The sequence below is a fragment of the Carassius carassius genome, unplaced genomic scaffold (assembly GCF_963082965.1).
Source record: "Carassius carassius unplaced genomic scaffold, fCarCar2.1 SCAFFOLD_75, whole genome shotgun sequence".
NCBI lineage: Eukaryota > Metazoa > Chordata > Actinopteri > Cypriniformes > Cyprinidae > Carassius > Carassius carassius.
Window position 1 is genome coordinate 248,710 of NW_026775017.1, and position 26,620 is coordinate 275,329.

General features: G+C 40.2%; 1 protein-coding gene across 1 annotated transcript in view; it reads left to right on the plus strand.

Moving 5' to 3' along the window:
* LOC132134192 (DENN domain-containing protein 4B-like) overlaps window positions 1-24,720 on the plus strand; it is a 34,498-nt gene extending 9,778 nt beyond the window's left edge. Inside the window, exons 2-28 of the mRNA XM_059546984.1 lie at window positions 853-1,167; window positions 1,744-1,996; window positions 3,686-3,755; window positions 3,847-4,016; window positions 4,385-4,626; window positions 5,503-5,569; window positions 7,330-7,388; window positions 7,460-7,604; window positions 7,815-7,990; window positions 10,307-10,407; window positions 10,488-10,703; window positions 11,194-11,339; window positions 11,427-11,560; window positions 12,524-12,638; window positions 12,707-12,913; window positions 13,010-13,138; window positions 13,891-14,035; window positions 14,115-14,258; window positions 14,337-14,532; window positions 15,618-15,894; window positions 20,405-20,509; window positions 20,595-20,770; window positions 22,003-22,390; window positions 22,463-22,562; window positions 22,952-23,117; window positions 23,196-23,254; window positions 24,011-24,720. Coding sequence (XP_059402967.1) covers window positions 872-1,167; window positions 1,744-1,996; window positions 3,686-3,755; window positions 3,847-4,016; window positions 4,385-4,626; window positions 5,503-5,569; window positions 7,330-7,388; window positions 7,460-7,604; window positions 7,815-7,990; window positions 10,307-10,407; window positions 10,488-10,703; window positions 11,194-11,339; window positions 11,427-11,560; window positions 12,524-12,638; window positions 12,707-12,913; window positions 13,010-13,138; window positions 13,891-14,035; window positions 14,115-14,258; window positions 14,337-14,532; window positions 15,618-15,894; window positions 20,405-20,509; window positions 20,595-20,770; window positions 22,003-22,390; window positions 22,463-22,562; window positions 22,952-23,117; window positions 23,196-23,254; window positions 24,011-24,156 — 4,428 coding nt within the window. The 5' untranslated portion in view covers window positions 853-871 and the 3' untranslated portion in view covers window positions 24,157-24,720. The remainder of the gene's footprint in view (window positions 1-852; window positions 1,168-1,743; window positions 1,997-3,685; window positions 3,756-3,846; window positions 4,017-4,384; window positions 4,627-5,502; window positions 5,570-7,329; window positions 7,389-7,459; window positions 7,605-7,814; window positions 7,991-10,306; window positions 10,408-10,487; window positions 10,704-11,193; window positions 11,340-11,426; window positions 11,561-12,523; window positions 12,639-12,706; window positions 12,914-13,009; window positions 13,139-13,890; window positions 14,036-14,114; window positions 14,259-14,336; window positions 14,533-15,617; window positions 15,895-20,404; window positions 20,510-20,594; window positions 20,771-22,002; window positions 22,391-22,462; window positions 22,563-22,951; window positions 23,118-23,195; window positions 23,255-24,010) is intronic.
* Window positions 24,721-26,620: the final 1,900 nt, after the last annotated feature.

Consider the following 26,620-nt stretch of genomic DNA (forward strand, 5'->3'; position numbering starts at 1 on the left):
AGGGCTGTACACTGAATCATATGCTGATGTGAACAAGTGTGTGTGAATATAATTTTTTTCCATGTTTTAAATAAACCTCATTTTACTAAATTCATTAAATTGTTAAAGTTTCATGCATGCTTTTGATTACCACTATTGGTTCATTGATTTATTGGCCTAACCCTAAACTTTAGACTTATGATTTCAAATTATGCTGTGCTTTATGTATTTGCTCACTTCATATTCATGGCATTTTCTCTGTGTGCTGTGTATAAAATGAGGGTTACCCTGGATTTATTTGAAAAATATGATTCCCAATAAAATTGTTACTTTTTTTAACTCATTGATTAGACATGCTTTATTAAGAAAAATATTATTATTGTTATTATTATTAAAAACAGAAAAAAATAAAATGCAGAATTTGAGAAAAAAGAAATATTTAATTTGGCACTAGTATTGTTACAATTGAAACAAATGATTGAATAGTTCAACTTTAGTGCATTTAATTGAATATAAATCCTATTTGATTGATACATTTTTAATTACACCATTAAAACGATTTCATTGGTCATTATTATTGTGAAAATTGTATTTAATTAAATCTAAAAAATAAGTTTTAAGGTTAAATTCAATTAATCAGACATTATTTTTTTATTATTTAGATGAACTGTAAACCATTTAAAATGGAGTCCAGAAAAAAACATTGATCCGAAAAACAGAGAATCTGAAAAAAAAAAGATTTCATAAATGTATTAAATGAATCAATTGTTAAAATGGACTTGTAACTATTAACACTGAATCCAGAACATTTAAAACAGAAAACACTAAATGTTTGTTCATCTGTAAAGGTGTGTGTGTGTTTGTGTGTGTCAGTGGTGTCTAGACCGGCGTGATGACAGAAGAGCGATGTCCTCAGCTGGTGGATTATTTCGTGGTGGCGGGTCTGGCGGGCGCTGGGTCTCCGCTGGACGAGGAGGGTCAGCAGAGGGGCGTGAGAGCGCTGCAGCCCGTCACTGATGTGGCCGTGATCGCCCGTGGTCTCGGGGAGGACGTTCCTGAGGGATTCACCTGCATCGAGAAAACACAAGGAGGCCATCCGGCGGAGCTGAGCGCTGGCCTGCTCAACAACACACACATGTTCCTGTGCTACCGCCGAGGACACGACAAACCGCCCCTCGTGGAGCTCGGGTGAGAGAACACAGCAGAAACAGTCCGCTGAACCTTTAGACAACATTCAGGAAAGGTTTGCATGTGTGATGTTGATGCTCATATAGTCTGATGCAGTGAAAATATAGAGCTCAATTTTATTCAGAAACTCAAACTAGCATTATTAAAGTAGCATTAAACCATTAAAATACATCTTTGTTTCTTAAAATAAATATAAACAAATAAACTAAAATAAAAACTTAAATAATATACAATAAGAAACTTTATTATTTCAGCTAGTTTCTGAGACAACATTTCTCATTTTAATTTGGCTTAACTTGATGTACTAAAATAACTAAAACTAAAGAACTAAAAATGAAATGTGTATATGTATACACACACACACACACTGCTACAATGAAAAAAATGCATTAAAACAATTACTAAAACTTAAACTAAAATGAAAAAAAAAAACCTGATTCAAAATATTATTAAAAGTAATGCTTTAAATATGAGTCTGTGCTCTAGATCTCCAGTAATGTGATCATGCAGTGTGTCAGATATGAGCAGCAGCTCGTTCCCGTCGACTGATGATTGTGTTTTGTGTGTTTGTGTCAGTGTTCTGTACGAGGGCAAGGATCCGGTCAAGCCGGGGTGGCAGTTGATCGAGACGACTCCATACAGTCGCTCTGCGAACCTCAGCTCCGGCGGCCCCACAATGCACCGCACTTTCCTGATGTTTCGCCGAGCGCCGGACTCACAGGCGCTGAACACGCTGGGCGTCACCGAGATCTCACTGCTGATGCCTAGCAAGGGCGAGACAGCGCCACACACCTACTGCAGAGTGGACAAGGACCTCAACACCGGCATGGTGATGATTCACTGATTCACTGACCCACTGATTCACTGACCCACCGACCCACTGATTCACCGACCCACTGATTCACCGACCCACTGATTCACCGACCCTCTGATTCACTGACCCACTGATTCACTGACCCTCTGATTCACTAACCCTCTGATTCACTGATTCACTGACCCTCTGATTCACTGACCCTCTGATTCACTGATTCACTGACCCACTGATTCACTGATTCACTGACCCTCTGATTCACTGACCCTCTGATTCACTGATTCACTGACCCTCTGATTCACTGACCCTCTGATTCACTGATTCACTGACCCTCTGATTCACTGACCCTCTGATTCACTGACCCACTGATTCACTGACCCACTGATTCACTGACCCACTGATTCACCGACCCTCTGATTCACTGATTCACTGACCCACTGATTCACTGACTCACTGATTCACTGACTCACTGATTCACTGACCCACTGATTCACTGACCCTCTGATTCACTGACCCACTGATTCACTGACCCTCTGATTCACTGATTCACTGACCCACTGATTCACTGACTCACTGATTCACAGATTCACTGACCCTCTGATTCACTGACTCACTGATTCACTGACCCACTGATTCACTGACCCGCCGACCCACTGATTCACAGATTCACTGACTCACTGATTCACTGACCCTCTGATTCACTGACTCACTGATTCACTGATTCACTGACCCACCGACCCACTGATTCACTGACCCTCTGATTCACTGACCCACCGAACCACTGATTCACAGATTCACTGACTCACTGATTCACTGACCCTCTGATTCACTGACCCACTGATTCACTGACCCACTGATTCACTGACCCACTGATTCACTGACCCACTGACTCACTGATTCACTGATTCACTGACCCTCTGATTCACTGACCCTCTGATCCACTGACCCACTGATTCACTGACTCACTGATTCACTGACCCACTGATTCACTGACCCACCGATTCACTGACTCACCGATTCACTGACTCACTGATTCACAGATTCACTGATTCACTGACCCTCTGATTCACTGACCCACTGACTCACTGATCCACTGACCCACCGACCCTCTGATTCACTGACTCACTGACCCACTGATTCACTGACCCACCGATTCACTGACTCACTGATTCACAGATTCACTGACTCACTGATTCACTCAAAAGATCAAGTGTTGTAATATTTAATAATTTTACTGTTTTACTGTATATTTGATAGAATAACAAAATAAACTAAAATACAAAATAAAATTGCAATAAATTACTACAAAACAAGAATTCATTTTAAAATAATTTTTTTTTACAGATTATATGTATATCATATTCACATAGGAATAATGTAAATACTTTTACTATTTAATATTACTGTTTACTGTATTTCTGATCAAATAAATGCAGCCTCGATGAGCAGAAGGGAGTCTTTGAGAGACTTTACTCAGCTAAAGATGGTCTCTGCTGTGTGTTAATGAGCAGTGGATTTAAATCTGTCTCATGTGTAAACGAGTGCTGAGCTTGTAATTATGTCCACATCTGCTTCTCCTTCCTATTGAAACACACTTCAGAAAACACCATCAGTTGCGAACTTCCTCTTCTGCTTTAATCTGTTTCTCTGACTCTCAGTTTCTTCTCTGTTGGTTTTGATTGTGTGTGTGTGTGTGTGTGTGTTCAGTGGGGCTCGGCGCTGTATCTCTGCTACAAGCGTTCAGTGGTTAAAGCAAACGCTCTGTTGTACGAGGCTGGTGAGTTTTACACACACACACACACACACACACACATACTCTTACTGTATATACAGCGGGTGCATCTGTAAGCGTGGGTGTGTGTGTTCAGGTCTGATCAGTCGCTATCCGGAGGAGGATCTGGAGTCGTTTCCGCTGCCGGACTCTGTTCCGGTCTTCTGTCTGCCGATGGGAGTGACGGTGGAGAGCTGGCCGCTCAACACTAAATACCAGCTGCCCGTCTTCTCCACCTTCGTCCTGACCAGCGCCTCCGGAGACAAGGTCCGTCTGCTCACAGCTCATGACCCGTTCACTCCAGTAACAACCAGACCAGCGTCCCGTTTCTCTGAAAGCTACTGACTTATGAACACTTCTATTCATCAAGGACACATTCAATCGATCAAAAGTGACACTTATAATGTTCCAAAATATTTCCATTTCAAATAAATGCTGCGCTTTTGAACTTTCTGTTCATCTGTGAATCCTGAAAAATCAAATGTGCCACAGTTTCCACAGAAATATTAGCAGAAGAGTTTTTAAAAAGACATTAGAACATCTTACTGACTCCTAAAGTTTGCACACTGCTGTCAAAACTCAGTGTAGCACTGTTTGGTCACATGATTGTGTGTGTGTGTGTGTGTGTGTGTCAGGTGTACGGCGCTGCGATCCAGTTCTACGAGGCGTATGCCCGCGAGTCTCTGTCGGAGCGTCAGTGTGTGCGTCTGGGTCTGCTGAGCGTCGTGGACCGCCGGCCCATCACCAACCGCAGCGTTCAGGTCAAGAAGAGCATCTGCGTCCTCTCACAGTGGCCCTTCTTCGGCGTCTTCCAGAAGTTCCTCACCTTCGTCTACAGATACTCCATCTCTGGACCACACGTGCTGCCGCTGGAGAAGTGAGTCATGTAGAATAAAAGAATAAAACAATAAAGCACAAATGGAAGTTTATGATTCCAGATGTTTCAGGGCTCTTGGTCTTTTTGGTCCAGTTGATCAGGATTTAAAAAATGTTTTTTTTACTTACAATAAACAAATTCATAAGAAACATCCTTTTTGATAATTAATTTATTTGGATATTGAAATATTTTAGTTAATTTTTAAAATGAATGCTGGTATTCAAAAGTTGATATGTTGTGAAAAGTCTCTTTCTTCCCGGAATACAGAATAAAAAATGTTATTGCAACTTTTTATATTTAATTGTGACTTTGTTTTCCCAAAATTCTGAGAGTAAAAAAAATCTGAAATGCAAGAATTAAACACAGAATTTAGATTTTCCATCTTCTTGCATTACTGAGTTTAAATCGCACAACTCTTTTTTTTTTTTTTTTTTAGGAATAAAAAATGAAAAGGTTAATAGCAACTTTTTATATTTTTCCCACAATTTTTATTTTATGTATTATAATCCTTTGGAAAAAGTCAAAATTGTGTGATATAACCTCAGAATTGCTAGAAACAAAATCAGATTTCTTTTTTTAATTTTTTTATTATATTTTGTGGAAGAAATCAGGTTCTGTTATTTTGCCCATATAGTCACCTTTATTTATATAGCGCGTTAAACAAAATACATTGTGTCAACTGAACAACAGTGTCAATAAAGCAAATGACAGTTAAAGGCAGTTCATCATTGGATTCAGTGATGTCATCTCTGTTCAGTTAAATAGTGTCTGTGCAATCATTTGCAATCAAGTTTCATATAGTGAAAGTCAGTGGGGGTCAATGGCTAGGATATCTTCTTGTGTGTTTGATGGGAGAAATGAAATGTGTTTCTGCAGGCACATCTCGAGCTTCATGCACAACGTCCCGTTCCCGTCGGCGCAGCGTCCTCGGATCCTGGTGCAGGTGATTGATCTCAGAGTCTCCCCGCAGGCGCCGGCCGCTGTGCCACTACAGACACGTGGGTAATGGGGGGTGATGAAGCTCCATCATCATCCTCCTCTCTGACTGTAGCATAGAGATCCAGACCAAATCACTTCAATCAGTAGTCCAGAGCTTGAGATCCAACTGATCGAGGGATTGATTGATTAAGAGTTAATCTGGTGCTGGGCGGGAAATCAGAGCATGAGGTGGAGAAGAAAATCAGTGTGACCTGAACTCAGTGTGTGTGTGTGTGAGTGAGTGAGTGATTGAGTGAGTCAGTGTGTGTGTGTGTGTGTGTGTGTGTGAGAGTGAGAGTGTGAGTGAGAGTGAGTGAGTGTGAGTGTATGTGTGTGAGTGAGTGAGTCAGTGTGAGTGAGAGTGTGAGTGTGTGTGTGTGTGAGAGTGAGAGTGAGTGAGTGTGAGTGTATGTGTGTGAGTGAGAGTGAGTGAGTGTGAGTGTATGTGTGTGAGTGTGTGAGTGAGAGTGAGAGTGAGTGAGTCAGTGTGAGTGTGAGAGTGTGTGAGTGAGTCAGTGTGAGTGAGTGTGTGAGTGAGAGTGTGAGTGAGAGTGTGTATGTGTGAGTGAGAGTGAGATTGAGTCAGTGTGAGTGTGGGAGTGAGAGTGTGTGAGTGTGAGTGAGAGTGTGAGTGAGTCAGTGTGTGAGTGAGTCAGTGTGAGTGAGAGTGTGTGAGTGAGAGTGTGAGTGTGTATGTGAGTGAGAGTGTGTATGTGTGAGTGAGAGTGAGATTGAGTCAGTGTGAGTGTGGGAGTGAGAGTGTGTGAGTGTGAGTGTGAGTGAGTGAGTCAGTGTGTGAGTGAGAGTGTGAGTGAGTCAGTGTGTGAGTGAGAGTGAGTGAGTCAGTGTGAGTGTGAGAGTGTGTGAGTGAGTCAGTGTGAGTGAGTGTGTGAGTGAGAGTGTGAGTGAGAGTGTGTATGTGTGAGTGAGAGTGAGATTGAGTCAGTGTGAGTGTGGGAGTGAGAGTGTGTGAGTGTGAGTGAGAGTGTGAGTGAGTCAGTGTGTGAGTGAGTCAGTGTGAGTGAGAGTGTGTGAGTGAGAGTGTGAGTGTGTATGTGAGTGAGAGTGTGTATGTGTGAGTGAGAGTGAGATTGAGTCAGTGTGAGTGTGGGAGTGAGAGTGTGTGAGTGTGAGTGTGAGTGAGTGAGTCAGTGTGTGAGTGAGAGTGTGAGTGAGTCAGTGTGTGAGTGAGAGTGAGTGAGTCAGTGTGAGTGAGTGAGTCAGTGAGTGAGTGAGTCAGTGTGTGAGTGAGTCAGTGTGAGTGAGAGTGTGTGTGTGAGTGAGTGAGTCAGTGTGAGTGTGGGAGTGAGAGTGTGTGAGTGAGAGTGTGTGTGTGTGTGAGTGAGTGAGTCAGTGTGAGTGTGGGAGTGAGAGTGTGTGAGTGAGAGTGTGTGTGTGAGTGAGAGTGTGAGTGAGTCAGTGTGAGTGAGAGTGAGTGAGTCAGTGTATGAGTGAGAGTGTGTGAGAGTGAGAGTGAGTAAGTCAGTGTGAGTGTGTGTGTGTGTGAGTGAGTGAGAGTGTGTGAGAGTGTGAGAGTGAGAGTGAGTGAGTCAGTGTGTGAGTGAGAGTGTGTGTATGTGTGTGAGAGTGAGTGTGTGAGAGTGAGAGTGTGAGTGTAAGTGTGTGTGTGTATCAACTGTTTGTGTGTGTTAACTCTGTGCGTTTGTGTATATGAAAACTGTGTGTGTGTATGTTAACAGTGTGTGTGTGTGTGTGTGTCCTCAGCTCTCCCCGTATGATAATCTGCTGCTCTGTCAGCCCGTGTCGTCTCCGCTGCCGCTCAGGTGAGTTCTTCTTCTGATGATCTGATTGGCTGCTGCGTCTGTGCTCTGATTGGCTGATGCTCTGCTCTCAGTGGGGCCAGTTTTGTGAAGCTGCTGCAGAATCTGGGTCCGGAGAACGCGTGTTTGCTGCTGCTGGCGGTTCTGACCGAACACAAGCTGCTGCTGCACTCGCTGCGGCCCGATGTCCTGACGTCCGTCAGCGAGGCGCTCGTCTCCGTGAGTCCAGCACACATCACACACGGATTCAGAGCAGCTCGACAAGAAGGAATTTGGATATTCCAGTCTTGGTTGCACATGACTGATCCTGATTATGTTTTTTGAGCAAAATGATTGTGATGAACCGTGAAAACATTACGGTGCAGCCCTGAGTAACAGTGTGTGACATCCTGTCTCTGCCGGTCATGTGACGGTTGTTTCCTGTGTTAGATGCCGTTTCCTCTGCGCTGGCACTGTCCGTATATCCCGCTGTGTCCGCTGCGGATGGCAGATGTGTTGTGTGCTCCCATGCCCTTCATCGTGGGCGTCCACTCCAGCTACTTCGACCTGTACGACCCGCCGACTGACGTGGTGTGTGTGGATCTGGACACCAACACCATCTTCCAGTGAGTCTTCCTGCCGGCTGACAGTATTCCTAATAAATGCTGCTCTTCTGAACTTTCTATGCATCTGTGATCCTGAAAAATAATATGCATCACAGTTTCATTTCAACACATTGCCTATTTTCACCAGTAATCACAGTAATAAAGGAATGGTTTAAAGTTTAAACAGCAAAAAACTTTGAGTAATAGTAATAATAGTATATATATTATGCAGATCATCATGTTTCAACACATTACGTTTAGAAAACAAAAAGGTATTTTCTTTGACGCTTTGTTCAAGAAGCTTTTCGATTTGGGAAACATGGGGAACAGCAACTGGTCTGAAATGCTAATTTTCCCTCCACATTTTAGACTGTCACTGAAATCAAATATGGTTTAACATAATGATGATCTACACTTCCTACCCGGCCAAAATCCCTGCATGTTCAACAAATAAAAGTGACACAAACATTCAGGGATGCAAACACATGTATGGTCAAAAAAGAGAGAGTTATCGAAGCCCTCGCCCCGCAGCAAATATCACAATTTTATATTTATAAAACCGGACGAGGCGCGCGCGCTGTTTGAATAATGAAGGGAGAATGATTGACAGCCACAGAGAAGGGAAAATGAGTTTCCGTAAACTTTAATTTAATGATGTAAATAAACGTCTGTACCTCACATTAAGCTATGGAATGGCTTCAGATGACTTTGTGAAATTATAATCAGACCCTCTCAGACCCAAGTCACCCAAACTGACGTGAAAAAAGCGGGAGGTGCTGAAAAGCGCGCTGTTTGCATCCCTGAGTTAGTGCAACCAAGCTAACGTTAATATTAGCCTGAAGTTAGCAGCAAATTTGCGCCAGTAGATATATGTAAAACCTTAAGCTTACCATGAAATGTGTCACAAGCCGATTGTCGAGTAAAATTGAATGTATATGATATGTTAAAAGCGTGACTTGTTAGTTAACTTACCTTCGAAAATATATCAGTGATGAGCCTTCAGGTGCCGCTTGAGGTTGGTGGTATTCTTCCCACCTAGTTTGTGGCAACATTTACCGTCGTCTCCCAATACTATGCATTCCGTTTTTCTTTCTGATGAATTATACTGAAAGTATGTCCATAAATCATCTCGTCGTTTCCGACCACCAAGCCTGTTTATTGGCGTCTCCGCCATGGTCTTTCAAAGATGTGTGGCAGGTGGTTAGCCGCAGGTGTGTTGTTGTGTGGAATCTGGTGCATGGCATAGCGGCAGCCGGGTGGTGGGCGTACCCAAAACAAGGATAGGAAGCGGCAGATTTCACGCAAAATAGGCAGAAATGACATGCATTGTGAACGTCAGACTTATAATCATTTTCGTTCCGTCTCGTCAACGAAAACTCATAACGTCTCGTCATGTTTTAGTCACCTTAGAGCCATTTTTAGCTAGTCATCGTCGCGTTATCGTCATAAACAAAAGGTGCGTCAACGAAATCATTTAGTTATCATCATCGTTGACGAAAACAACATTGCAGAAAACCGATATTTTAACTTATAACTAGATAAAAAAAAATTGTCAAGACAAACTTTAGGTCGGATTGAAAAAGGCTGAAAGTTTAAAGCAGCTGTAAAAGCCTGAAGTTTGAAAATTTAGATTAGAATAATGTTGATAACACGTTTCTAGCATGATTAGCATCTTTTTAGCATGATAACTAGCATATTGCTGGCATAATTAGCATGTTGCTAGCATGATTAGCATGTTACTATTGTGTTGCTAGCATAAACAAGTTACTAGCATGTCACTACGATGTTGCTTGCATGACTAGCAAGTGATTAGCATGTTGTTAGAATGATTAGCGCTAGCCTGTTTCTAGCATGATTAGCATGTTACTAACATGTTGCTAGCCTGATTAGCATGTTACTAGTGTGTTTCTAGCATGATAAACATGTTACTAGCATGTCACTAGGATGTTGCTTGAATGACTAGCTAGTGACTAGCACGTAGTTAGCATGATTAGCAAGATACTAGCCTGTTTCTAGCATGATTAGCATGTTACTAACGTGTTGCTAGCCTGATTAGCATGTTACTCGTGTGTTGCTAGCATGATAAACAAGTTACTAGCATGTCACTAGGATGTTGCTTGCATGACTAGCTAAAGACTAGCACGTGATTAGCAAGATACTAGCCTGTTTCTAGCATGATTATCATGTTATTAGCTTCTAAGCTTTTGGAGCAGTAGCGTTTAGAAATTTAGTCTAAGAAGAAGATTAATGAAAACCTTAAGTAGCAGATCAGTATTTCAAAATGTTACTGTATTTTTGAACAAATAAAGCAGAAGAAGCGTCTCTTTGTGTCTCCAGGTCTGAAGATAAGAAGCCTCTGTCCTGGAAATCTTTGCCTAGGAAACATGGGAAGATCCTGCTGAGCTCTCTGTCCAACCTGCACAAAACCCTGGAGAAGAGTGAGTGAGCATCACACACACACACACTGACTGACTGATGATGTCACTTCCTGTCGTCACGCTCTCTCTCGGTCCATCAGTCTATACTCCGGGTCAGGAGGAGGCCACGCTGGAGTTCCTGCTGACGGACTACGATCTGATCTACGGCCGTCAGAAGCAGCTGGAGCTGGAGATCCAGGAGGCCTTCCTGCGCTTCATGAGCTGTCTGCTGGGAGGATACCGATCCTTCCTGCTGCCCATCACACAAGCGCCCTCTGACCGAACCACGGACTGCAGCTCGCTCTTCAACCTGCAGGGTGCGCTAACATCACTAACCTCACCGACTGACAAAACATCAGAAATATCTGTGGAAGCCCTTTCCCGCCACTGAATACAAATAAGGTTATTGTAACTTTGTATCTCACAATTCTGACTTTAAATGATGCAATGCTGAAAAAAAGTCAGAATTGCGAGCTATAAAGTCAAGTGCGATATAAAAACATGTAATTCTGACTTATTTGCAATTTTGACTATTTCTCAGAATTGCAAATTTATATCTTGCAATTCTGACTTTATAACACGCAATTGCGAGTTAATATCACGCAATCCTTTTTTATTTGTATTTTTTATTCAGTGGCGGAAACGGGCTTCCATAAATGTCAGTACTTCAGCTAGTTAGCTAGCCAAGACAGCATTTTTATTTAGTTTAACTTAACGAACGAATCAAAACTTACATTCAGTGAGAACGTGTGACGCTCGGCATGAGTCAGAAACACAGTTGATGTAATCTCTCGGTGTGTTTCTCAGGCTTCCTGAAGTCTCGTGATCGAGCGCAGCAGAAGTTTTACACACAGCTCACGAGAACGCAGATGTTCACGCAGTTCATCGAGGAGTGTTCGTTCGTCAGCGACCGTCACGGCTGCCTCGAGTTCTTCGACGAGTGTGTGCAGAAGGTCAGACGCTCACCTGCAGTCACCTGAGCACAGCAGCCAATCAGATCGCTCTGGTAACACCTGTGTGTGTGTGTGTGTGTGTGTCAGGTGGACGTGGAGAAGCCGGAGGACGTGCGTCTGATCGACCGAGACGAGTGTCTCAGCGGTGAGCACACGGTGTTCATCATGCCTCCGGAGGAGCCACAGGAAGCTGACGGCTCCGAGTGTCCCGCACACTACAGGTGTGTGACCATCAGTCGTGTCCGTTCATTATAAACGCACTCAGACGTCTGACATCACTTCCCTTCTCAGCTGAGGTCACTGCACGCTTTGGTTAACCAGTATTACTAATATTAATGAAGCAGTGTTGTATTGAGTAATATTAGCCAGTTATTGTTTTAGGTTACTGGAGGTTATGTTTAAAGTCCTGCAGTGATGATGTGATGATAGACAAAAACCCTACAGGATTGTTACATTGGCTTTTGGATTATTAAAATTGAAAATTTGGTGTAAGAGAATATGTTGACATGCTTTAATGTTCAAAAAACACATTTTATAAATACTGTACATTATTGTAGGTCCTCAACCTTGGCAAGCAGAAGAGTTTAAAAAAACTAAAAAAAAAAAATGATATTTTAACTATGAATATGAAATCAAGTAATAACTAAAATGATAATTGCTATATATAGCATTTATTTATGTTTTATTTCTTTATTTATGTAGAGTCCATGTACCTTAATCAACAATCAGATGAGAGACATTTTGTCCAAATGGTTTTATTTTATCAGCAGTTCCTTTGGCTGCTGTTGTTGTTAGGCAGAAAATGACTTTTCCAAAATATAAAAAGTTGAAATACATCATTAACACCACTGTTACAAACCACCTGACTCAAACAAACAAACAAGAAAATATCAAAAATACTGAATACACAAAAACTGGTGCTGGTGAGGCATGAAGCACAAACGCTGGAAAAGAACAAGTTTTTATCAGTCAAACACAGGCTCGACAGGACCATAACACACACTTATGAGGCTTCGGAAGTTTGTAGAATACAATTTGAGTTAATTTCTTCTGTAGAAGAACAGCAGGTGAATCATCAGACACAAACCGCTCACTTCCTCTGCAAATCAAACCAGGTTTTCTGTTTTTTTGGGGGGCTTTTCAACTGTATTTCTTTACTAAAGTCTTATTTCCTGTGTGTGCAGCTATGACACGTTCCCGGTCCTCCAGGTGGATCTGTTCGATCGGCCGCAGGATCAGCTGCAGACTCCGGCTAAAGGAAGTGCCCCCAGTAGCCCCGCCCCCCGCCGCACCAAACAGGTACGAGCCACAGCTGAAGGTCAGGTCATGGGGTAAGAGGTCAACCGGCTGACGCTGTGTGTGTGCAGGAGATCAAGCTGGCGCAGAAGAAGGCGCAGAAGTACTCGACGGTGCCGGAGATGTGGTCTAAATGTCTGCTGGGTCACTGCTACGGACTCTGGTTCATCTGCTTACCAACATTCGTCAGAGCAGAGAGCAATAAAGTGAGAGCGCTGCACGCCGCATACGAGGTGCTCAAACACATGGAGACACGCAAGGTGGTGCTGCCGGACGAGGTGAGAGACACACACACTCACACACACACACATCACTATATAAAGCACTATCTGTATTGATATGATGCAGACGCAGTAATCGTGTGTGTGTCGCAGGTGTGTTACCGTATCCTCATGCAGCTGTGTGGTCAGTACGGTCAGCCGGTTCTCGCGGTCAGAGTTCTGCTGGAGATGAAGCGGGCAGGAATAACGCCCAACACCATCACATACGGATACTACAATAAAGTGACGTATTTCACACTCATACAGGGCTTCCTGAACTGGGGTTATGAGCTGATGAAAAGATGATAAATCATTTAAAAAGAATCATAAGCAAAAGCAATAAAATAATGAATCATAAATATGTAAATAATTGAAAAGAAAAATGATCAAAATCAATAGAAATGAAAATGTAAAATTAAAATACATTAAAAAAAGATAAATAATTTTAAATGAAAAAATTTTTTTTTTAACATAATAAAAAAATTATTTAATAATAAAAAACTTTTTTTTTACTGAAAATTAAGTCATAAAAATGTCAAATTATAAAAATACAAAAAAACTCTCAGTAAAAAGTGGAATAATGTAAAAATAAGACACCAAAAATATTTATTTAAACATTTTAAGTAAAAAAAATATACAGTTAAAATAATTTAATAAAAAAAAAACACTTACTAAATATTCAATCATTAAATTGTTAAATTGAAATACATAGACAGTTTAAAAATAAAAAACGCAAAACCTTTTACTAAATCAATTAAAGCATACAAATATAAAAAAAATAAAAACATCTAAATAGGATTTACTTTAATTTATGAAATCATAAAAATGAAAGGTTAAGATAAATATTTTTAAGTAAAACACTTAAAATATGTTTAAGGAGATATTTCAGTGGAAAGTGGTTCAGCTGCTGAAAGAGTTTGGGAATCCCTGATATAATGAACAGACAAAACTCTTCTCTTTACTCATGCGTGTGTGTTTTATTCTGCCGTCTGTAGGCGGTGCTAGAGAGCAAATGGCCATCCACCAATCAAGGAGGGCGTCTTCGCTGGGCGAAGCTTCGTAACGTGGTATTGGCCGTGGCTCAGTTCAGGCAGCCAATCAAACAGCAGCAGAGGAGTGCTTCATTCAGCAGCCACGCAGGTGGGAGAGGCCCCGCCTCCAGCACGTGATTGACAGCCAACAGCAGAGTCACATTCTCACGATCTACTCCTGTTTTTAGGAGACGAGCTGTCTAAGCCCCGCCCCCACTCGGCGGTGCTCCGTAAGTCCAGCTGGAGCGGGTTGAGTGACAGCTCGAGCCACGAGTCACTGACGAGTTTGGCCAAGAGCAACAGTGTGAGCAGCGTTCAGGCGTCAGAAGGCAGTGAGTGACTGATAATCCAGACTCGCGTCTGATCGTTCTGTTTCTGACCTCTTATTCAGTCTTTGTTGTATTTATCAGAGATGAAGCTGTCAAAGCAGACGGCTGTACAGACGGCTGCGTTCTCAAGCAAGCCTCCTGCTGGCCGGCGTGACACACTGAGTCCTCCAGAGCCGGTGTTAGTGCGCCGCAGTGACGTCTGTCTGTCCACCTTCTACAGAGACTGTGCAGAGACCACAGACACAGACTGCAGAGGTCAGCCGCAGAGGGACAGCAGGTACACACAGACCAATGATACCACTTTATATGAAGTGTCTCTAACTACTGTGTACTGACATCACGACAGTTTTGCTGCTGTTGAGGGGGATACAGGTAAGGGTTTGGGTCAGCGACAGGTTTAAAGGTGGGTCAAAGTGTCATTGTAAATCTAATTACAGAAATTAATTACAGGTGTAATCACATGTAGGCATTTCTAAAATGTAAGTACAATGTAAAAACATGTATGAACACAATAAGTGCATTGTGCCAAATGAAAGTGGGGCTGCATAAATGAGTAAAAATCTAGATTTTTTTTTTAAACTATGTTTAAAATAGTTAAATAATTAAAAAATATATATATTTTAATTGAAATCCTAAAAATGTATTTTTTGCATTTTATTTAATTTAGTTGTAACAAGTTAATTAAAATTAAATAGTGCATAAAATAAAGTTTTGCTTTAGTTATTTTAATTTAGTTTATGAATTTATGAAAGCATAAAAGTGTCAAATTAAAATAAATAAAATATTTTATTTCTATTTCATTTTATTATCAACAAATGAATTAAATCTGTGAAATTAAAATTTTTATAAATAATTTACAAATAAAAACGATCAGGATCAAACACCTGTGTTTATTAGTATTAGTGTGTTACACTAATTCACTCCCTAAAAAAGCTATCTGATTAAAATAAATTACTAAAAATATATTTTTTTAATCTAATTGATTATTAAACCATAAAATTGTAAAAATGTTAAATTTAAATAAACTGATAGCTTCAAAAAAATTGCTAAAATTAAATCCAAAATGTGTAATTAAGCTAAATAATAAAAAAAAATGCTACAATTAATTATATCCAAAATGTAAAATAAAATGAGTAATGAGAGGAATGAATGAGAGGAATATTGTTATGGATTAGTGTTGATTAGGTGTGTTACACGTGTGTCGAGTTCACAGAGAAGGAAGGTTGATCTGTTTTTACTTATTTTGATTATTTTCTGATTAATTTATTACTTATTTGAAACAGAAGCTGCTATTATTATATGAATTTGAGAGCTGCTGACAGGTTAACACTGATGGCTAGAGGACTTTTTCCTGTTCTGCAGGTCGGTGGAAGTGAGGGAGACTCTGAACAGGAAGTCGGTGGATGAAAACTACAACAACGTTTCCTCTCCGAGCCGCAGTCTGACCGGGAAACTGCAGCAGCTGCTGACGCCCACGAGGAACCGTGCCTCGGTGCGACGGGCCGCTAGCATGGATGACCGGCGGCCGGGAGCAAACGGACACCTGCGCAACACATCAGACCAGAAACCGTCCCGCAAGAGCCAGATGACCGAGAGTCTGCTGAAGGCCAAGGATCGGCTGTACAACGCCACATCTGAGGTGACCGTGCTGATCAACATTATATATATATATATATATTAGGGCTGGGACAACGCGTCGAGGTCATCGATGACGTCGACGCAAAAAATACGTTGACGCAAAATATGCGCATCGATTCGTCGACCTGTTTTTATTTCTCTAAAAAACGTTTGCAAAACGTTCACCTTATGTGCGCTGAATATACGCGATGGCCGGATCAACATTCTGTCCAACGTTATATAACCAATCCAGGGGTTTTTCTGCATTGATCTTTTTTTTGGCGTACAAAAAAAAAACGTACAAAAACATTTCTTTTTTTATTGCGATTAATTGCGATTAATCACAGAAATAATGTGTGATTAATCTAGTTAAAGTTTTTAATCGATTGACAGCACTAATATATATATATATATATATATATATATATATATATATATATAATAGAAATATAATAGAACACTAGTGTCAGAGGGTCAATTTGTTTGTTTGTAAAAAAAACAAAACAAACAAACACCAAGTCGAAAGATTAGAAATAGAATAGAGAACCCAAGTGTTTGAGGGTCAACTTTTTTAAAATAAATAGAAAATCAAGTCGAATGAATAGAAATAGAATAGAGAACACTAGTGTTTGAGGGTCAACTTCTTTAAATAAATAGAAAACCAAGTCGAATGAATAGAAATAGAATAGAGAACACTAGTGTTTGAGGGTCAACTTTTTTTAAATGAATAGAAAATAAAGTCGAATGAATAGAAATAGAATAGAGAACACTAGTGTTTGAGGGTCAACTTCTTTAAATGAATAGAAAATAAAGTCGAATGAATAGAAATAGAATAGAGAACACTAGTGTTTGAGGGTCAACTTCTTTAAATGAATAGAAAACCAAGTCGAATGAATAGAAATAGAATAGAGAATGCTAGTGTTTGAGGGTCAACTTTATATAAATAGAAAACAAGTCAAAAGAATAGAAATAGAATAGAGAACGCTAGTGTTTGAGGGTCAACTTCTTTAAATAAATAGAAAACCAAGTCGAATGAATAGAAATAAAATAGAGAACACTAGTGTTTGAGGGTCAACTTTATATAAATAGAAAACAAGTCAAAAGAATAGAAATAGAATAGAGAACGCTAGTGTTTGAGGGTCAACTTCTTTAAATGAATAGAAAACCAAGTCGAATGAATAGAAATAGAATAGAGAACGCTAGTGTTTGAGGGTCAACTTTATATAAATAGAAAACAAGTCAAAAGAATAGAAATAGAATAGAGAACGCTAGTGTTTGAGGGTCAACTTCTTTAAATGAATAGAAAACCAAGTCGAATGAATAGAAATAGAATAGAGAACGCTAGTGTTTGAGGGTCAACTTCTTTATATAAATAGAAAACAAGTCAAAAGAATAGAAATAGAATAGAGAACGCTAGTGTTTGAGGGTCAACTTCTTTAAATGAATAGAAAACCAAGTCGAATGAATAGAAATAGAATAGAGAACACTAGTGTTTGAGGGTCAACTTCTTTAAATGAATAGAAAACCAAGTCGAATGAATAGAAATAGAATAGAGAACGCTAGTGTTTGAGGGTCAACTTCTTTATATAAATAGAAAACCAAGTCGAATGAATAGAAATAGAATAGAGAACACTAGTGTTTGAGGGTCAACTTCTTTAAATGAATAGAAAACCAAGTCGAATGAATAGAAATAGAATAGAGAACGCTAGTGTTTGAGGGTCAACTTCTTTATATAAATAGAAAACCAAGTCGAATTAATAGAAATAGAATAGAGAACACTAGTGTTTGAGGGTCAACTTCTTTAAATGAATAGAAAATAAAGTCGAATGAATAGAAATAGAATAGAGAACACTAGTGTTTGAGGGTCAACTTCTTTAAATGAATAGAAAACCAAGTCGAATGAATAGAAATAGAATAGAGAACGCTAGTGTTTGAGGGTCAACTTTATATAAATAGAAAACAAGTCAAAAGAATAGAAATACAATAGAGAACGCTAGTGTTTGAGGGTCAACTTCTTTAAATAAATAGAAAACCAAGTCGAATGAATAGAAATAAAATAGAGAACACTAGTGTTTGAGGGTCAACTTTATATAAATAGAAAACAAGTCAAAAGAATAGAAATAGAATAGAGAACGCTAGTGTTTGAGGGTCAACTTCTTTAAATGAATAGAAAACCAAGTCGAATGAATAGAAATAGAATAGAGAACGCTAGTGTTTGAGGGTCAACTTTATATAAATAGAAAACAAGTCAAAAGAATAGAAATACAATAGAGAACGCTAGTGTTTGAGGGTCAACTTCTTTAAATGAATAGAAAACCAAGTCGAATGAATAGAAATAGAATAGAGAACACTAGTGTTTGAGGGTCAACTTCTTTAAATGAATAGAAAATAAAGTCGAATGAATAGAAATAGAATAGAGAACACTAGTGTTTGAGGGTCAACTTCTTTAAATGAATAGAAAATAAAGTCGAATGAATAGAAATAGAATAGAGAACGCTAGTGTTTGAGGGTCAACTTTATATAAATAGAAAACAAGTCAAAAGAATAGAAATAGAATAGAGAACGCTAGTGTTTGAGGGTCAACTTCTTTAAATGAATAGAAAACCAAGTCGAATGAATAGAAATAGAATAGAGCAGTGGTTCCCAAACTTTTCCATTCCACGACCCACCTAGACAAGTGTAATATATTTCACGACCCACCAAAATATTAAAAAAAAAAAAAAAACAACGAGTGAAATTACTTTAAACCTAATCTTACTTAAAATTTTTATGACAGAAATTAAGTATTTAAGAAAAATAACCATTTTATTTTAGAGTACAACTGAAAATTTCACTACAAATTTACAAGTTTTAATTTTTGTTTACTGGCGTTAAAATATGTAGTGTCCATAAAAACGTGAAGCAGGCTCACTCCAGTGAAGTGTGATCTGCGCTGCTGTGTTTTGTTGCATTCATGATCCTTCCGTGTGTGTCGGCGAGAACGGAGCACAATCCAACACTTTTTTAGAAAAGCATAAGAAGCAAAGCAGAACTATCTAAAACAGTTTGGAGATTAAAATAATTGTGAAATAGGTAAAAAAAGACCGATTGAACCTTTTAATGACATTGCTCTGAGACCTTCAAAACACGCAACGCACACGGACTTAATTGCAATTTGAAAATCACACTAAGGATATTGCAGTTCATTATTAATGTTGGTGGGCTATATCGTTGTGATGAGTGGGTTCCCAGTTCCCGCCTCCTTCTTCCTGTGATTGTGAAGATTTTAATGTTTTACACTGGTGCCGAAGCCAGGGAGGAAGGAGGGGCGCGCTGCCGAAGATCCTTCGCCGCTGGGGTGAATCCGCAGTGCCATCGAGCAGGGCGAAGGAGTCTGCCGCCGAGGGTGCTCGATGTGGTGGGCTGGAGTGAGTTGCCGGGGGGGGGGGGGGGCGAACTCACTCCAGCCCACCGCCTCGATGACTCCTTCGTGGAAAGAGGTGGGAACCGGCGGACAATCAAACAAAGTTTTAATAACCAAATAAACACAAAACAGCGCGACAGCCCCTCTCGGATGACTGCCGTGCACAAATAAAAAACAAACACAAAATAAAACCCAGGCCTGGTCCTCTCTCGTCCTTCACTGTCATCGCTCCTCTTTTGTATCTTTCCGATCTCCTCCGTGGTTCTTGAGACCGGTGAGTGTTGCTCATTTCCCAATCACTCCACCGGCCTAGCTCTGTTCCCATGGCACTAGGCCCCGCCCCACTCGTCACATTCGTGCAGCCCTAGACTGAACTGTGTTAGTGTCTGTGTGTCATTGAAACGCAAAATTAGCTGCAGCCAAGTGACTTTGTGCGACCCACCTTGTTCCATTCCGTGACCCACGAGTGGGTCGCGACCCACAGTTTGAAAACCCCTGGAATAGAGAACGCTAGTGTTTGAGGGTCAACTTTATATAAATAGAAAACAAGTCAAAAGAATAGAAATAGAATAGAGAACGCTAGTGTTTGAGGGTCAACTTCTTTAAATGAATAGAAAACCAAGTCGAATGAATAGAAATAGAATAGAGAACACTAGTGTTTGAGGGTCAACTTCTTTAAATGAATAGAAAATAAAGTCGAATGAATAGAAATAGAATAGAGAACGCTAGTGTTTGAGGGTCAACTTCTTTAAATGAATAGAAAACCAAGTCGAATGAATAGAGAACGCTAGTGTTTGAGGGTCAACTTCTTTATATAAATAGAAAACAAGTCAAAAGAATAGAAATAGAATTGAGAACACTGGTGTAAGAGGGTAAATTTTTTAAGTCAATAGAAAACAAGTCAAAACAGTCAAAAGTCAAAAGAATAGAAATAGAATAGAGAATGCAAGAGGGTCAAGTGTAGATTTTAAACATTGTCAATATTGTCTGTCTTTGCTCGTTTTCACAAATAAAACTAGTTACTGAATGAATTCATGGTTTTGAACAAATGGGTTGAATCAGTGACTCAGTGTGTGTGTGTGTGTGTGTGTGTGTGTGTGTGTGTGTGTGTGTGTGTGTGTGTGTGCAGAGCTCTCTGTCTGTAGGGAGTGACATTGACATGTTGGACACACAGACACTGGCAGTTCCTCTCAGGAAGTCGTGGGATTCATCACAGGAAGTGGCGGGCATTGAGGTTTGTGACTCTTTATGCACTTCAGTAACGTTGAAGCAGGCTGTTTTCAGTCTCAGTGTGTGTGTGTGTGTATGTGTGTGTGCAGGTGCTGATGTCGAGCTGCTCGCTGTGCCGCAGCTGTAATTCTCTGGTGTATGATGAGGAGATCATGGCGGGCTGGACGTCTGACGACTCCAATCTCAACACCACCTGTCCGTTCTGCTCCGCTCCGTTCGTCCCGCTGCTGAATGCAGAGATCTGTGACCCGGGGCCCGTCTGCAGGTGACCAGATAAAACATCTGTGTTATATCAAATAAGATAACATAAGAAAACAAAATAACTAAAACTTTAAAATGAAAAAAAAAATCTAATTACAAAATATTAATGAAACTGCCCAATTGATACAAAATAACACACGAACATGCTTGAGTCTTTGATTAGGGGAACTTTTCTCTCCTTGAGGATAATTTAATATTTGTTTTAAAGATTAGATTATAAAACTTCAAATAATTTCTTCTAAATTTAATAATTTAAAAATATATGAAAATTTTTGCCTTAAGAGGCTGAAAACAAAAATCACATTTTCAATTTGATTTGTCTGTGTTTGTGACAAGCAACTGTTGTTCAAAGCAACATCAGAGATCCGTGAAGATGCACATGTTGTTTAATTACTGAAATAATAGAGAGGTTTTATTATGTCTAACAAAAACGGCTGAGACAGTTTTCTCATATAGGATGACTTTAACAGAAAAAGATTTTGTTTTGTTTTAAAGAGGTCTTAACATCTTAAAATATTGTCCCCAAATTTAATAGTTAAGCTTTTTTTTTACCACTATAGCCAAGACCTGGAATAAATATGAATGTAAATATTTAAAATTCCTTTATATGAAGTTTATAAATAGTTTTCTATTAATGAAAAATAAAAATGTGCTATTTATGTGATCAATATTCTCAACAATAAGTTGCTACGAATCAACGACAATGAGGTGAGAACAACACACACACACACACACACACACACACACAGAGTCTAAATCTAATTTATACTTTTAAATAAACTTTTAGGATCTTAAAAAACTATTTATCAAAAATGTGAAATGTGATAAAAATTGATAATCAAATACAGATTTTTATCTAAACATTTGAAAATACTTAAAAGAGGATGGAAATGATTAAAGTGGGGTGAGGGGGGTTTATTGGCACAGTGGTTAACCAGAAAAGTTTAAAATGGCACTTTATCCCCAAAAGTCTAAAGTATTAATGCAGCATTATATGGAGTCACATGATTGTGTATTTGTGTGTCTGTCTCTCTGTGTGTGTGTGTCTCTGTTTCTCTCTCTGTGTGTGTGTCTCTCTCTCACTGTGTGTGTGTTTGTGTGTCTGTCTCTCTGTGTGTGTGTGTGTGTGTGTGTCTCTGTTTCTCTCTCTGTGTGTGTGTCTCTCTCTCACTGTGTGTGTGTTTGTGTGTGTGTGTGTGTGTGTGTGTGTGTGTGTGTGTGTGTGTGTGTGCGCAGTGTGGAGCGTAGTAACCTGAGTGTGGAGGATGGTCTGGAGAATATCATGCGTCCTCGCTCCGCTCCGGGCGACACACTGCAGCTCCAGTGTAACGGCGTCAGAGAGACGGACACCAGCTCCGAGACCAGCAGCCAATCAGAGAGCAGCGTGCCATTGGTGGGCGGAGCCCCGCAGGTGACGGTGGCGTACCTGAGCCCACTGGTAGTGCGCAAGGAGATGGAGAGTCTGCTGGAGAACGAGGGCGAGGCTGTGCTCTCTCAGGTCCAGCTGCTGGACAGTCACTCCATCCTCTTCTGGAATCTGGTTTGGTACTTCACTCGCCTCGGCCTGCCCAGTAACCTGCTGCAGCTGCTGCGGACGTCTCCGCTGACCGCACGCCTCACACAGGTCTCTCTCTCACACACACACACACACACACACACACACAGAGGAGCTCAGCTGACTGTGTTTGTGTGTCAGGGGTCAGAGGGCACGGCGGTGCGGGTGAGGCTGCTGTGGGACACACTGACCCCAGATACAGAGCAGTGGCCGGCGCTCTACATGCTCTGGAGGATTCACAGTAAGACACACATACACACACACACACACGCACACATACACATACACACACAGACATACACAGACACACACACACACACACACACACACACACACACACACAGCCTAACATCAACACTCATAATACATTCAAAATCTCTGTACTTGTTTCACATTCCACAGTCGTAATTTCATAAAAATCTAAAGTTAATATTATTCAAATAAAACCACATTGATCAGCAACCTCTCATTAATGAATTGTGAAAACATGTCAAAGTTTTGAATGTTAACATTATGCAAAATAAACACTCACAGTGCATTATGAGGGTAAAACTCATCAAGCGCAAGTCCTACAGTATTAATAATCTGTTGATTTCTGTTATTTATTGTGATTCCCCTCCTGTCCTGCAGGTGGCGTCCCCATGCGCAGCTACAGCTGGCGGCATCACAACCATCCCTTCAACCTCAACTTCCTGGAGGAAGTGCTTCGCTGGATCGGCATGAACGAGGTACACAAGGCCATCACACTCTTCCTGGATACGGTTGCTAAGCAGCATGGCACTCCGCGGATACAGAGGTGAGGCGTGGTGAGAGCTCAGGTGATGCTCAGGTGAGTCTGAACATGACTCTGATGTGTGTTTGTGTGGATCTGCAGGAGTCTGTACAGAGAGATGCTCTTCCTCACGGTGGCCGCCATGGGCAAAGATCACGTCGGTGAGTCGCGCAGAACCAGCAGACTCCAATAGACGAGCAGAACCTGTCCTGTTTTTATTTTTATGTCTTTTATATCTGTTTTAGTAGATGCATTACTCCTAACTTAAAGAGAAAGTTCACCCAAAAATTCAACATTTGCTGTTAATTTACTCACACACACACCATCCAAGATGTACTTGTTGAAAATATATATATAATAATAAAAAAAAAGAATAAAGTTGATGGTCCTTCATCCAGTCAGAAAGATCTGTCAGACAGACTGCATTGCGAGCAGCTACCGTCAGATCGTCTGTTTGGAATGAGAAGTAGAGTTCAGTGTCATCAGCATAGCAGTGATAAGAAAAGCCACGCTTCTGAATCACAGATTCTTATGATGACATGTATATGGAGAACAGAAGTGGTCCAAGCACTGAGCCTTGAGGGACCCCAGTAGCAAGAAGTTGTGACTTTGAAACCTGACCTCCGCAATTATATTATTAAAGCATCAAATTATAGCGATAATGTTATAAATAATGTTACATTTCTTGCACAGACTGATCGTTTTGCTTCATAAGACCTCAATATATCATCAGAAGCCTAACAAGGAGCATGATTTCAGCTAAAAATATTCTTTATTGTTCTTGGATTGCCTGAGTGTGAGTACATTAACAGCAAATGTACATTTTTGGGTGAACTAACCCTTAAGTTGAAGAGAATTTCAAATTATATTTAAAAAGTAAATGAACAATGTTTCATCTGTGTTTGTGTGGTCCGCAGCTTCCTTTGATAAGCGTTATAAAGCGGCATATGTGCGCTTGAGCAGTTCTCTGGGCCGAGAAGAGCTGAGGAGGAAGAGAGTCCAGCCGCCCAGTCCTAAAGCCGTCGACTGCAGACGCTGCTTCCTGCTGCCACTGGAGTGCTGAAAACTCACACACACACTCATATACACACACACACACACTCCGCTCGTCTCGTCTCATCGTCGTCTTCATGCTGCTTAAGGAGGAAATGCGAACACACAGTCCAAGCACTTCTGCGGTACGTTCACCGCAGATGCAGCTGTGCATTATGGGAACGCATGACCCTTTCACCAAACTGCTTCTGTATCCCACAATGCCGAGCAAACTGACACCTGGCCACCCCTCGAACTACTTCATTGGATCTAGTGTGGCGTTTGGATTTACCTTGTTTATTTCTGTTCGTTTGATTTCTTGGAACTCAAAGAAGAAGATTCGGTAGTAAACGCCGGAAGGCATCATGGGAGTTTGAGATAATTCTGCACTGAGCTGCTTCATGTTAGTGTGAGATGTTTCCCGACCAGCAGATCCATCGGCTCTATTCTGGACAGTAGAGTTACTGCATAAACTAGTCTAAATAGGATTATTTAGTTCCTCTGAACTGTGTTTGTGTGTGTGAGAGAAAGCAGTACTGCTGTTGAGCTACAAACACTTTTTATTCAGTCATTTTAAAGGCTTTCTGCTGGAGAATCCTGACTTCCTGTGACGTCTGTGTGCTGCCGTCAGGATCACGTTCAGCTCGTTCACTCACAAACCAGCTGCTTTTAGCTTTGAGATGTTGTTCACAACCATCAAACGCATTCACCTCCAAACTCTCACTCGTGTGAAGAACAGATCATTTACAGACAGAAAGCTTAGTTCTGTCATCATTTCCTCTCTTTCAAACCTGTGTGACTGTGTTTTCTGTTCATATAATGAAAGTCAGTGGGTCCAGAGTTTTTTATCTCCCAAAATTCTTTAAAATACATGAACCTGTCTGATGATGATTTATTCTTTCTATAGGCAGTAGGAGTCCAGGATATAATACAAAACTATGAAGGAACTAGATACAGTCAATCCAGCTGACTTCCTGTACATTTCACTATACATTTTTAATACTAACAGAGCCAAGTTGCAGTTAAAATATTTAATTTGCAACAATAATTTGTGATATACTAAGGATAATTTTCATTAGTTTTGCTATATCTATATAAATACACTTCACAGTAAGATTTCATTTGTTAATGCATTAGCTAAAATGATCTGTTAATTAGCAAATAGCAATATATTTACAGCATTTATTAATCTTTGCTCATGTTCGTTAATACAAATTGAATTTTTAAAAATGTATTTGCATGCTAACAGTGCATTAACTAATATTAATAGATACAACTTTTGATTTTAATAAAGTATTAGTAAATGTTCAAATTTGCATTACTTAAAATTAATAAATGCTGTAGAAGTATTTTTCATTGTTCACGTTAACAAATGAAAGCTCACTGTAAAGTGTTAACAAAAATCTCAATGTAGAAGACTTGTCGTTCTGTTGGTTTGGTGGTGAAGTGCGATCTGCCGCGATGCTTCTCTGTTGTGTCGGGAAGCGTCTCTTTCTCGTTTGCTCTTCTGATCTCTGTTTCTTGGGTTTCTGTATTTGTCTGAGCTTCTTCTCCTGGAGTAAAACGGATGTGATCTGTGTTTAAAATCAGTGTTACAGAGGAAACGCTCGTGAATGTTGGATATACACCACATTCGTTAGTCTTAATTTTATTGACAAGGAATATGAACCTGCTAGAAGGGTTTTAATGGCATTAGAGGAAGTGATGTAAGAGGAAGCTGTAGTTTTTGCTCTCATTCAGTAACTGCGAAGCAGTCGAGCTTCACTGCAGCATGAACATCTGCATTTATCCAAATAACAGAGATTATAAAGCTATATTTAAGTTTTCGTGTGTTTGCTGTGCTAATTTATATTGATGTGACCTTTGACCCTTGTTGTGAATGTTGTTTTGTTTTTTCTTTTTTAAGAAAACCATTTTAAGAACCCTCATTCTGTCTGAGTCTCTTCAGATCACTGGCATGTGAGTTTAATATAATAATATAATAATAATAATTCATTACATTTATATAGCGCTTTTCTAGGCACTCAAAGCGCTTTACATAGTCTGGGGGTATCTCCTCATCCACCACCAGTGTGCAGCATCCACCTGGATGACACACACACACACACACTTGTGTTATAATTAAAGTAGAAGCAGAAATACCCCAAAACAAATACAAAACCAAAATGTAGAAAACCAAAGCCCTCCTCTGGCTCAAACAGAAGCCTCTTTTAAAAGGAGCATCTGAGACAATCAGCTGACAATGGATGTAACTTTTGGCTCAACTGCATTTCCCCAAACAAACTACAGGGGTCGTCATACCACATAAGACAGGGACTTCCACAAAGATCCCTGTAACCAAACATTAAAACAAATTAGTCAAATGATATACCCAAATCACAACCAAAGACAGCTCCTGAAAATCGCCAAAGGAAGAAAGCATCTAAATTAACCCAAAAAACCTACTTGCATTATTCATCCAGAGTGTGGGACGGGGACCACTGAATAAACCACTA